General features: G+C 38.4%; 1 protein-coding gene across 1 annotated transcript in view; it reads right to left on the bottom strand.

Annotated features, from left to right (window-relative positions):
* Positions 1–434: 434 nt before the first annotated feature.
* GNA13 (G protein subunit alpha 13) overlaps positions 435–13,961 on the bottom strand; it is a 46,832-nt gene continuing 33,305 nt past the window's right edge. Inside the window, exons 3-4 of the mRNA XM_004459471.5 lie at positions 10,075–10,125; positions 435–4,570 (exon numbers count right to left, since the gene is read on the bottom strand). Of these exons, the coding sequence (XP_004459528.2) occupies positions 3,998–4,570; positions 10,075–10,125 (624 nt within the window). The 3' untranslated portion in view covers positions 435–3,997. The remainder of the gene's footprint in view (positions 4,571–10,074; positions 10,126–13,961) is intronic.

Raw genomic sequence — 13,961 nt, 5'->3', positions numbered from 1 at the left:
TACCACCCTAAGACTATTATCTACTTGATGGTACTTGAAAAAGTCATAAAGTCTAACTTGTTTAAAATGTTCAGGTTTAGACCTATAACTTCATTCTCTTCGTATAAACAAGCCCTAACCTCGTACCGTGACATCATGGGTATATACTATATTGTGTGCTTTACTTAAAAAGTGGAGACACACACACATACACATACCCCCACATACAATAGACTCTCTTTCTCATGGTTACTAGTCTGAAGCCAAAATGTATCTAATCATTAAAAAAAAAAATTCAATACTTTACTCAAGATGGACAATCACCTGTGACTAATGGAACTCAGCATATAGAACTGACGGGAAAAACACAAAGTGACCTGGTACTAAGTCAGACTTCCAATTGAAGAAGACACATGAAAATTTTCTGATCCAAAAGAAATCAAAAGGTAACAGAGTGGCTTTCTCTGGATTTATTAAGGAGTTTGTTAAAAATGTTTGACAGGGCTTTACAAGCATGATTTCATGGATTCAAACAAAAAATTAAGAGTTAACACTGACATTTAGCCTTCTCATTACATATACAGAAATAACATTGCTACAGATTGCAATGGAGAGAATCTTGTTTCAAATGGCTTGGTTTGTGGTTTTGTTCAAATATATCATTATATAATGAAAGCACCAATTTGAAGGCTTCTTCAAATAGTGATTTGAGTTTCAGGACATAACAGTGCATAACTTGGCAACTTTATTCATTTAAATAAGGCATAGCCAAATATGTGTACTAATGCTGAAAATACATTTTATCAAAAGCATAAACACAAGTATTTGGGTATACACTGAATGTTAAGATTTACCCATCCCCTCTTACAAAAAATTATAGGGTATATGGTCCTACTGAATCTAAATCAATATTTATAATTACTTCTGGTATTAAGGTAATTTTTCCTCCTTGAATTTTAAAGCAACCACTGCCACCTGACTAGACAAGGATTTCCTAAGTAGCCCAACTTCAGAATTGATCCAGCAGATCTCCATGTGAAGAACATGCCAATGTAACTTATAAAAACAAAACAGACAAAAACAAAAAAGAATGATCTTTTTCACTCCACTTTGCCTTCTTTGGTTGCAGTTGCGCTCTAGCTATCAAGTGTCTTTTCCAGACAATAAAATTGAAACGAAGACTTCAATTTAATAAAATATTTGGTAGAAATCAACAATTCAAGTTATTGAAAACAGTATTTCAGTGGCAGAGGCATACCTTGGGTTATTTACTATTTAGATGCTCAGAAACTATTTGACAAAACTCTTTCTCTTTAAAGAATCAAGGCCCAAACTTGTGTTGTTCTTTGATTTATAAGGCAACTTCTGTAGAATATAAATTTCTTCAAGGTCAGTAAAGACACTTGTGTGATATTTCTTGAGAATAAAACAAGAAGGCATTCAGGTTTCAGAACAGAATGCAATATAGGCACATTTTATTTCCAAAATGTAACCATGAAGACTTAGAAAAATTGAACACACCAAAGAATATTAAATTTAAATTACTGTTTAGATAGAGGTTAGAGGGAATTGGCATAGTGAAAATTACAAGCACCCTTTCAGTTCTGATCACTGAATTTTATCTCCTTCTTCATATAGTGGTATTTCCAAAGGCTCTGGTTTCCATTCCACTGGTTTAAAGATTTCTTTCAAATGGTTTAAAAATACAGTATATAAAAAATGTGACCTAAAGTCTTTAGAGTGAACCTTACAGTTCTATTGAATGTCTACACAAGTCTGCCATTAAACATAAGAAATTTACAGCCTCAAAATACTTTCTAGATGTTAAAAGAATATTGACTGAGATATCACACATGCTAGGGACAAAAAACCCAAATCCCAAAAATAATACTGTATCTATTTGGGATTTTAAAATTTCTTGGTAGTAGAAAACACAGAGAAACTTGGTGATTTCTGCTTTTTTTAGGCAATGTTTATGATTCATATCACAGATATCAAGTATAATTTAAATAAAACTAAATTTCCTCTTTATGCAGGGAATTTGATAGTATTCACTGGAGTTAAATATTTTGACCATTCAAGAAAACTGTCTGCTAAATGTACATGTAGACTCTTCACCAAAAAGCCCAGTTACTGTGTATATATTCAGAGATAAGAGTCCCTAGCACTGAGATTATGCTAACCCTGTGGATTTAAACAGTGTATTCCTTCTGGCAAGAAGCTAGATATAAAACTATTTAAACAGGCATGAACTATACTATGCACACTTGCATTGATGATGTGGGTAGCTCACATATTACAACAAGGCATGAAACACTGGCAGTTTGCACATGCTAATGATGGAACTTCATATGCAATAACAGTAAGGTATATTCAGAACAATCCCTGGTCAGCTCACTGAGAAGCCCTCCTCTTACCCTGGAAAGCAGTGCCGAGATCTTGGAGAGGCTGGGTGATCATCCATAATGCTGACCAACCTTTGAAGGGTTTTCTAACCAATAAAATACCTGAGAGCACAGTCAGCTATACAGTAAAGTGACAGATATCACAGTCTTAATCACAATTTTCAGGAAAAGGAGAAAAGCTGTTTGGCTTTTCAAACTGTCACCAGCCTTGTACATTTGTTTCTCTGAATCCAATTCCAACACTATGTGTAACCTACATGACAGTATTTTTCTCACCACTGCAAACCAAACATTCTGATGAGTTCACTATGAATGTATTTATAATCACAAAGCTACTTCATGAGTACATTTTAACTTGGTAAGCAGCAGAAGTCAAATGTCATCATCTAGCTGTCAACTAAACAATTACCATTTATTCATCCTTAAAACATTTAAAATGTACCTCAAAAAAAGCTGGCATTTCATAAACAACAATTATACAAAATTTACATACTGTGTCTTTTGGAGATAAACCAAGAATGAATAGGAATCTCAAAAAATGCCTTCTTGAATAGCTTGACAGAAAAATACTGCCCTTGGCAAGCTCCAAATAAACAGAAAATCCCATAAATGACACAGTCTGGAGTGATGGGAATGGACAGGAGAGCAAAAGATGTTTGTGATAGTACAGTAATATTTTCTACAATAAGGACCAAAATAATCTGAGACAGGATTTACAAGTTTGAGAGTAAAACACATGATATTCCGGAAAGGGTATGTTTACTCAGAAAGTTCTGCTTCCAAGTTGCTTGCAGTTTTTTGTTGCTATTATGGCCAGAATGTTCCACATGTGGTATATGAATTACATGATAATTAAATACAAAAAAGGCAAATTATATTTTACTCTTTACTGTTGACCAAAACACTATATACATGGCATTTGCTTCCCTTTTGCTCCCCGTACCATTTGTGAGCTCTTCATTAGCATCAAACCAGAAATCCTTATGTAAACTTGAAAATATTAAGGACATTACCTTCAGAAACCAGACATTTAAAAACAAAAATAACTGCTGGTGCACAGCCAATTAAAAAAAATAAAAAGGCTGAATCTGTGTAAACCTACAGAATTCCATTCCTTAGATCAAACTTTTGTCCAAGAGCCCTTTTAAAATAGGAAACCATCATGACAGGCAACAAGTCTCACTGCTATGTCTTAGGCAGACAAAAGATATCTTAACTTGGTTTGCTCGTTCTCTGCCTCATACCTGCAAGTATTTAGGGATACCTTCTATACTTGGCACTACAGGAGAATTCAGTTTGAAAAGGGGAAGAATTTAAAGCCTGAAATATACCTAGTCTGAGGTCTACCAGGAAATTACAACTTGACTCAGATGGAAGCCATAGTGAAACAGATCAAAGCCTGAGCTTCAGCAGATATTGGCAATGTGTTATGCAGCAGCTTTCAGCCACAAACCAAAGTCCGCAGAAGAGGGACTAAGATTTCCAAGAAGTTAATCATAGAATCAAGATTTTTCTAGTTCCTGTTGTAAACTATTAAAAAAAAAAAAAGAGAAACAAACAGAAAATAACCAAAGACACAAAAAGATATTAAAATAGCGAGTCTTTTGTACATATCACTGTAGCATAAGCTGCTTGAGGTTGTCATGAAGAATAGTATCCTTCACATCACGGAAAACAAGGCGGATATTTTCCGTGTTAATAGCAGTGGTGAAGTGGTGGTATAAAGGCTTCTGCTGCTGGTCCCGGCGTTTGTTACGGAAACATTCCACCAGGAATTTTTGGACGTCTCTTAAGCAGTGGGGATCCCCTTCAAATTCTAAGAAATAGTCTTTGATGCTCACAATTTGCACTTTCTCTTCAAGCAAGTCTGTCTTGTTTAAGAAGAGAATTATGGAGACATTGCTGAAAACCCGGTTATTGACGATTGTTTCAAAAATGTTCAGAGATTCTGTCAGGCGATTGGTCAGTCGGTCTTCCATAAGAACCTGGTCAAATTCACTTGAGGAAACAAGGAAAAGTATTGACGTCACACTGTCGAAACATTCAAACCAACGTTTCCTTTCTGATCTCTGACCACCTACATCAACCATTTTGAAAGGAACACTCTTAATTTCAAAGTCATACTCATGAATGCCTTTGGTGGGTCTTCTGGCAAGCAGAATATCTTGTTGAGAGGGAATGTAATCCTGGAAAGGAAAGACACTTTTATATTTAGTAATCCAGAAGTAATTATTAGTTTTTAACTACTGACTAGTCTAGTTTATGGATATACAAATAAAATGACCTATTTAACATTTCCTGATAACATTAAAGCATCAATTTTACCATTATATTACTTCCATTATATAATGCTAGTGTACAAAGACTGGTTCAAAATTTATTGCAAATGACCAGCACCTACTATTTTCTTCACTCCAGAAATACTAATTGAAGTTTCTTTCTTTACCAATTGTGGCCCCTACTCTCAACTTCAATAATGCTCCCTACTATTACCCACTTTTACTTATCTCCAGCCAGGGTGAGCTCCTTCCTGCTCACGCGTGTGCTGTCTCAGCACCTGCTCCTTGCTCCTCTATTAAAAGCAATGGGATCTGAAATGCTGACTCATGAAGATCCTGCTCCTAGGTCAAGGTCCTGCCTGTCTCCCTACCTCAGTCTAAATACTCCTTACTGTGCGTTCGGCTTCATGCCTTAGAGCTTCTAGACTGAATCATTCCATATTATCATTGCTGATATGTTAAATGGGCATAACTGAAAAATACTTTCTGTGCAGTAATTAATTAACCATGTTTACTTTGGGGGCACTTCCCAGGTTTGTTTCCAGGATGCAGTCTAAGTAGCTACGGTCCAAGATTTCTCATTTATTGACCCAAGAACTCACAACCAGTCATGTTTCTGAGTGTCAGCAGCTTTGCCTGTGAACTGGAGATCCCTGGCTTCCCTGCCTCCGAGGGCTGTTGCAAAGACCAAGTGAGCTCTTCCCTGTAAATGGGATCAGTGAACTCAGTAAATAAGACCCTAAACAAATGGAGATGTTATTCTTACACATCACCAGCTATCCCAACAGCTACTCTGTGTATGCAAAGTAACTGGTTTTTCTTCTCAGCCTAGTATTTTTCCACAAAGTCAAAAGTTTTTTTTGCAATAATGAGTAGGAGAGCTTTTACTGCTTATCATCAAAGACAAACATTTAAAAAAATCAAGGTAGAATTTAAAACAATGCTGTTATTCACAATGCTTAATTCTGTGCCTTTCCAAATAGCATAATACAATTTTGAAATTTTATTATATTACAACTTGAATACTCACCTCAAAATGGTATAATGAAAAAAAAAAGGTATAATAGAGTTAAGAAAAAAAAATTAGACAGTTCTTAAATTATCTGTGATCCAGGAGCATTCATTAAATAATGCTAGGACCCTAACAAAAGTGTTGGCTTTTCCAAGTTTCCTTCTACCTTGTGTTCACAAACATAGCTTACTTTACTTGTAATCAGAATATGCACACAATTTTTAGCCCTCACCCCCACTTTTTTGCTTAATATTTTATCATAGACTGTTCTATATGCTGACAGTCATATCTAATTTTGAAAGACTGTATAATACCTCAAATGGGATTAAAGTGCTGTAATTTACATAAACATTCCTCTACTAGTAGTCAGAGTTGTTAACAATTTTTTGCTGCAATTAAATTCTCATACACATAATGTTTTCTTCTTTTGAACTATTTCCTGAGACTAAACAACAAGGAATAGGATTATGAGGTCTAAGATTATGAACATCTTGATGACCCTGTCAAATTGCTTTCCTGAAAGATGGCACCAATTTACAGTTCTGGCTGTTTTTCAGAAAGATGCGACTTGCACTGGGCTTTTTTCTTTTAACTTTCCTAATTCCTAAAAATAAAAAGTTCATTATTGTCTTAATTAGAAACTAACAAGCTGGTTAAGAAGCTGAAGGCTAACTCACAGGGAGCACAGAACAAAGAACACTCAGTGCTAAGTAGTCTGGCAGAATAATGTGTAGTGATTTCAAGTGTGAATTCTACAGCCAGCACTCCACAAACTTAGTTGTGTGACCCTGGGCAAGACACTTAACCTCTCTGTGTCTCAATCTGTAAAATATAGACAGTAACATTCATAGGGTTGCTGGGAGGACTAAATGAGTTAAATGGGTGCAGTGCTTAAGAGCTGTGTCTGGCATACAGTCTACATGTAGGCTGTTACCATTTCTACCATTACTGCTGCCACCACCGTAGCCACTGCCACTGCCAAGGAAGAGAAGAAAATCAAAGAAGGCTAGAAGAGCCAGCTAAATTCCACCTGAGTCTCTCAAGTCTCCCAGACCATTTGGACTCTCTCTCATCTCCTATTTTGTATCAAATACTGTAACTCCATCTTTGAATCTCTTTCTTACATCCCTTTCCTCTTTATGCCCATTGCCCGACCCCCCCCCCCCCAAAAAAAAAAACCCTAACCTCAGGCTTGGATTATCATCTCCTCACTAGTTTTTTTTGCCTCAAGTAAGTATCTCACTCTTCTTGGATCTATCTCTAAGCCTCTCTAAGATAGCTTCTCCCAGACTAATCAGCCTGCATCCCTGCTCCAGAACTTACAGCATACTCTTCACTGCACTGGATCCAAACTCTGCTGACTGGCTGGCTTTCAGGGCCCTCCTTTGTTTTCTGGAACCAAAAGGCTCTCTCTATCTGCACAAAGCTTGATTTCTTTTTTTTTTTAAATTTATTTATTTTTAATGTTATATTAAAAAAATATGAGGTTCCCCATATACCCCCCATCCCCCTTGATTTCTTGATACAACAGTGCAAATGCAATGAACAATGCATAAAAAAACCAAGCTACTGTCCTCTAGAAATGTTATTAATTAGAACCAAGATTGTCACATATCCTTCATCAGACAGCTGTGCCTCCTAAAACTAAAACACACCCAGCTGTCTCCCATCTCAGTGCACAGCAGTTCCTCTTTACATATCTAAATCCTACCCATCCTTCAGGCAGTTGAGGTTCACTTACTCTTACAGGTCCAACCAAAACCTCTCTCTCCATTCTGCAAACTAATATTATCTTCGTGATCAGTATCACTTAACTGTCCTTTGCACATTTTATGTATGTTAGCTTTGTCCGACTAGACTAAGCTCTTTAAATAAGGGAATTAAAGACCAAAGCAGCTATCAAGGAACCTGACTATGTGCAAGGCCCCATTCTAAACACCTTGCATGGCTTGGTTTAGGTAATTGTCCCATAACCCTATGAGGCAGGTTCTCCTTCAACGCCCGTGTTACAGATGAAGAAATTAAGGTTTGGAGATGTCTAAGGTCACACAGAGTCAGCCTGTGAGGGAGCTAGAATCTGAACCCAGGCAGGCTGGCTGTAGAGCCCATGTCCTTGATCCTTGTGCTGTTCTACCTCCCACAGAGCCATGGGTCTTGGCACAAGTGAGACTTCAATGGTCCTGGTATGTCAGTCAGAGATGGAGCTGCAAATGCAATCCTGTGACTGGTCTGATATGCACAAAATGGAAGACAAACTTGTGCCACACCAAGTCTATCCTCCCTTCCTCTACAACCACCTACTGATGACAGGTCCTCCCTTTTCATTCCAGGTGTGGCTTCAGAACTGTTCTTGATACTCTATCCAAACAGCTACTACAGATCGAATGGAGTTGGTCTAGAGTCATTCCTTCAAAAGCTATTCGTTGAGTGCCCACATGCATGTCAAGCATTATCATTAGGCACCCAAAGCTCAACTGCTCAAATGAGAGATGAAGGCTGAGCCGTCATGGAAAGAGATGGGTAAAAAACAAGTAAACAAATAGCAAGGACTGAGACTGAGAATAAGAGGAGGGGACCTACTCTGAATTGTGTGCTCAGACAAGGCCTATCTGAAAAGGTAAATTGAGAAGAATATGTCAAGTCAATACTTGGACTGGATTGCAAAACAAGAAATAACTCGTAAAATTAGAGTTTATCTAACAAAGGCTTTTCTCCATTTGTCTTAGGCTTACTTTTTTAAAGGCTTAGAATCTAACCAGATGGAAAACTGGTAATAAGTCTTTTTTCTTTCCTCTCCCTGTCCCCCCCGCCCCAGTTGTCTGCTCTGTGTCCATTCACTGTTTATTCTTCTGTGTCAGCTCTCCGTGTGTTTGGTGCCACTCCTGGGCAGGCTCACTTTTTTTTGCGCGGGGTGGCTCTCCTTATGGGGCGTATTCCTTGCGCGTGGGGCTCCCCTATGCGGGGGGACACCCCTGCATGGCACGGCACTCCTTGTGCGCATCAGCACTGCGCGTGGACCAGCTCATCACATGGGTAAAAAGGCCCCAGGTTTGAACCCTGGACCTCCCATGTGGTAGGCAGCTGCTCCATCAGTTGAGCCAAAACCACTTGCAGAAATAAGTCTTAATAGAAAGTTTCAGTAAGTGGACTGAGTAAAAACAGAAAAACAGGGAGTATCAAAACTTCTGGGGGACATCTGTGTCTAGGAAACAGACAGCAGAAAAACAATGGCTTAAAGGCAGGCAAATGCAGATTAGCAAAATACAGGGAAAATATAAAAAAATTAACCTGCTAAAGCAAAAAGAAGGTACTTTCTGGGAGGGGAGGTGGCTCAAGTGATTGGGCACCTCCCTCCCATATCCCAGTGCCTCCTCAAAAGAAGACAGAGAGTAGACAGCAAGTACAATGTGGGTGGGGAGGGGAATAAATAAAATAAATCTTGAAAAAAAAAAAAGGTTCATCATGGATACACTAGTATGCAACAGTTTTCACCTTGCACTTTCCATCAGTTATACATATTTGTTTAAAATTAAAAACTTCAAAGACCCTAAGAGCACAGTAAAAATTGAACAGAATTATGAGGAGGCAAACAAAGCTATACTAGCTTTAGTAGGTAATAAGTGATTCTAAGGCAATGACTTTCAAAAACTTTCTAAATAGCAGAAACCTTTCTACCAATGAACTCCTCCACAGAAGTCCAATACACGGGAAAGAGAAGTGAATACATGGGACAGAAGTGGAGCTGCTCTGCCTGCAGCAGGCCTGGGCAACTAGAGTCAGTCATCATGCTGGTTCCAAGGAACACACCACAGGAAAATAATAAACTCTCTTTCCAAAGGCAACTCTTTCTCTTACATCACTGAGTTTTTTTGGCAGGGCTTCAGAATCCAGCCCTCCTACACTGTCATTCAGCAGCTCAGAGGGGTCTTGAACAGGAAAATTGTTTGCCAAAAGGTTCTGAAATCGTTGAATCCACTATGTTCTGTTTCTGCTTGCAAAAAAATTAAAAGACACTGAATAAAATAATGTAAAATCTCATCTTCAAACATAGACTTCTTTCTCTAAGTGGTTTTACTTTCATGAAATAGTGGATGGGGAATTCTGCAAGGAAACAGCAGAGTTGGATGATAGAGGGAGAAAAAAGAGAACAGAGACCCAATGGAAAAATAAAAATATTTTTATTTTGAAAAAATGAAAATCATTCCATATTCTTAACTACCAATCAGTCTAAGATAAAGCAGGAAGAGTAAGAATACTACAGCTAAGAAAAAAGAAAGAACAGATAGTTTAATGAGTACTTTTTCTAAATTTCCTAATAAGCTGCCCCAAAATAAACACATTAATATCAGACTACTGCTTTCAAATAGAAATAAATAAAAACATTCAGTTTAAAACTTACTGATTCTCCAAGTTTATCCAAGTTATCCAGGAAGTATTTTACAGATTCACCCTAAAAACAAGAAGAAAATGGAGAGGTATTAGGGCTTAAAAATGGAAGATCTTGTTACAACAGTTTATATTATACTGTCTGGTTGAACACTTAATCCAAACATACTTGTTTAGTAACCAATTTCAGATTGAATAGCTAACCTTTCTAAAAACATAAAAATTCTGGCTCTGCCATAAAGCAGCAAAGCCCAGTAATTTCACAAATGCTTTATAAAAGCAATGCCCTAAGATATCTTCTAAATGGATAAAATACATGCATGCTTTCTCATATAACTATCTGTATACCCCAAGGAAGACGTAATTAAGTAGTGAACACTGCTTTTGAGATAAAACATAAATCACGACTAAAATTTAAGTGGGCTTCTTTTGGCTACATCTATATTATTCTCGGAGACAAGAAACAAAGTAGCGATAAAGCAAGAATATATAAAATCTCCCCAGGAAGAGATATGTGCCTGGACAGACAGGCCTTGCTCTGGAAGATTACACTGTATGGGTTCATGCCTCCAATAGGTCTTCTTTTCCTGAGTGGCCTACCCTTTCTGAAATCCAGGCCACCATTAGACTTTCAGGCAATTCCAAACATCTTAACTGTATGGGAACACACACTATGATGAAACATTTGACTAGAGGAAAGACAGGTAAGAGGAGGAACCAGTTTGGGGGAAAGGGCTCTGGTGTTATAACTTCCCAACTCTCTCCCCATGTTTTCACCTTCCCACAGGACTTATATTAGGACTGTATTCCCTCTGCCTGAAGCTGTGTCCAAAAGTTCCTTAAGGCAGTGCTTCCTGAATGTACAAGAAAACACCTGAAGATCTTATTAACCTGTATTCTAGTAGGTCTTGGATGGGGTCCCCAATTCAGATGATACTGCGGGCCCACACTTTGAGTCATACTGTGTTAAAGCTGCAGTTCTCAAACATTTTGGTCTCAGGACCCCATTAAATGTCTTAAGATGCTTGAGAATCCGTAAGAGTTCTTGTTTATGTGGGTTATAGCTATTGCTATTTAACAATTTTCCTAATGAAAATAAAAAATGAGGAAAAAATGTATTCATTCATTTAAAAATATCAACAATACATTCATTTCAATAAATATTTTTGTATAGCTTAACAGAAGACAGCTAGCTTCTCATATCTTCTGTACTCAAATTGCTAGAATAGGTTGTTTTGGTTAAAAGTATATAAAGAAAATCTGGCCTTACCCAGAAATGTAGTTGGAAAAGGGATGGTATTTTAAGAACTTTTTCAAATATTTGTATTTAATCTTCATTACTACACCAAAACTTGACAAGTGGTAGTTTCTTAAAGGGTAGGTACACTGTGGAATCTGAAACCCAGTAAGTAAACCTTTTGCATTCTATTATGTTAAAATTCATTTGTCTGTCCTGAACTTTGAATGGATCTTTTTACCTAAACACAATTTTGTAACATGTCACTGGGTCATTTGGAAAATATTCAGTCACTGAGTTATGCAGCTCTCTAAAAACTGACACATTTCATTATAATAACTATTAGAAAAACTGTTATTCATTAATAACACCACCAATCAAAGTCACAGTGGCAGGTGGAGACAAGTTTTCTCAAATTCTCATTTTCATTTGAAAGCTTGAATTTTATTACTGGCAACAAATACTCAGTTATTTTCCTTGATGAGACACACTAACTTCATTTGTTTTCTTAAAAAGGTCTGTGAGTGTCTAAGTCTGAATTAAGTCAGGAAAAAAAGTATTCCATGAAAAATGTGGCTAGTTCAGCTCACAGAGCAACCAGAAGCATGGTGCTTTTCCTTGAGATAATCGTCCCGCTTCAGCATACTCAGGAGTATTTTTAGCACACCTCCCATTTCTTCGTACAGAAAAGTAAAGAGTTGTGAACTAAAGGGTTGAGATTTAATACAATTAATAATCTTTACTGCTTAGTCAAGGATATTCTGAAATGAGCATGAATTTATTTTTTGTGATGTTTGTGTTGCAAACGCATGGCGGGGAAAAAATACAACTAGAAGAGCTGGGAGCCAATGTACTGATCTGTGCCAAGGCACCAGCAGTCTCACCCACTGGCTGGTTTCACCAACTGTTTTTCTGCACCATCAGTCTAAGTGTTGACACAGTAGAAAAGGAAAATAACATGAGTATTGTGAAGAGTTTTGAACTAGAAAACTCCTAAGAAGGGTTTCAGTGATTCCTCAGGGGTCAGTGGATGAAACTTTCAGAATTGCTACCTTCGAGAATCTCATGAAGGAATAAATGTATGTGTGTGTGCATATGTGGTAGTGGTGGTGGAGTAGGTGGTAGTGGTAGGGGGTGGAGAACATGATGATGGCTATGGTGGGATGGGGAGTGTGTGACTGCAATTTCCTCATAATTATAAGAGGTAGTAATAGGTTTTCCTTTTTTTTGGTATATATTTTATTGTTTTTAGCAATCATTTTTTTCTTGCCCTTCTCCCTCCCCCACCCTGCTGTTTTTGTCATCTGTGTCCATTCACTGTGTGATCATCTGTATCTATTTCTCTTTTTTTTCTTTCCCCTCCCCGCCCCCCGTTGTCTGTTCTCTGTGTCCATTTGCTGTGTGTTGTTCTGTGTCTGCTTGCATTCCTGTCAGGAGGCACCAGGAATCTGTGTCTCTTTCTGTTGTGTCATCTTGCTGCGTCAGCTCTCCGTGTGTGCAGTGCCACTCCTGGCGGGCTGCGCTTTTTTTGCATGGCCGGCTCTCCTTGTGGGGCACACTCTTTGCGCAGAGGGTACCCCTGTGTGGCACAGCAGCACTGCATGTGGCCAGCTTACCACATCGACCAGTAGGCCCTGGGCATCAAACCCTGGACCTCCCATACAGTAGGAGGATGCTCTATCAGTTGAGCAACATCCGCTTCCCTCTATTTCTCTTTTAGTCTTTCTCCTCTAGGATTCACCGGGATTCAATCTTGAGGACCTTCAGAGGTTCCTGTGCCACCTCAATTCCTGGCCTCTGCTGCTCTTCACCTTGACTCTCCCTTTGGTCTCTCTTTTGTTGCATCACCATCTTGCTGCATGACTCACTTGTGTGGGTACTTGGTTCACAGCACAGGCACTTAGCCCACTGCGAGGGCACTGGCTTGCCAGGCAGGCATGCATTCTCTTCTTTTTCACCAGGAGGACCCAGGGATCAAATCCAGTTCCTCCCCATATGGTAGGTGGAGGCCTTATCACTTGAGCCACATCTGCTTCCCAGTTTTTCTTTCTGGACCTGGAATACTGGTTTAGTATTTAGCTATGTCTAGCATCTAAAGATGATTTTTTGGAGAAAGGAAAAGAAAGAAATCTTCAAGAACTCATGTTGGGTTAATGAAGAGATTATTTTGGTAAAAACTAACTCTGTCGATATTTTGTATAATACTATATATTTTAGTGGAAAAAAAAATTTTTGATGGATATCATGTAAGTCAAATGGATATTGTGATTCATCTTTAAATAATAGAGGAGTGTCCGCACAACTCAAGTGACATACATTTAAAGTACTAAAAAAAATAAAATTTGAGTAACTATCACAAATTCTGTTATACTGAAGTATATAGATCAGATACTCTTGGACAAACACAAAATTAAAAAGTCATTCTAGGGAAGCGGATTTGGCTCAATGGATAGAGCATCCGCCTACCACATGGGAGGTCCTGGGTTCAAACCCAGGGCCTCCTGACCCGTGTAATGAGCTGGCCCACGCACAGTGCTGATGTGTTCAAGGAGTGCCATGCCACACAGGGGTGTCCCCTGCACAAGGAGTACATCCCATAAGGAGAGCCACCCCACGTGAAAAAAGTGCAGCCTGCCCAGGAGTGGACCACACACACGGAGAGC

This window comes from Dasypus novemcinctus, chromosome 21, assembly GCF_030445035.2.
Source record: "Dasypus novemcinctus isolate mDasNov1 chromosome 21, mDasNov1.1.hap2, whole genome shotgun sequence".
NCBI classification, from domain to species: Eukaryota; Metazoa; Chordata; class Mammalia; order Cingulata; family Dasypodidae; genus Dasypus; species Dasypus novemcinctus.
Note: the sequence above shows the minus strand (reverse complement) of the source record. Positions and strands in the feature narration are given on the sequence as shown.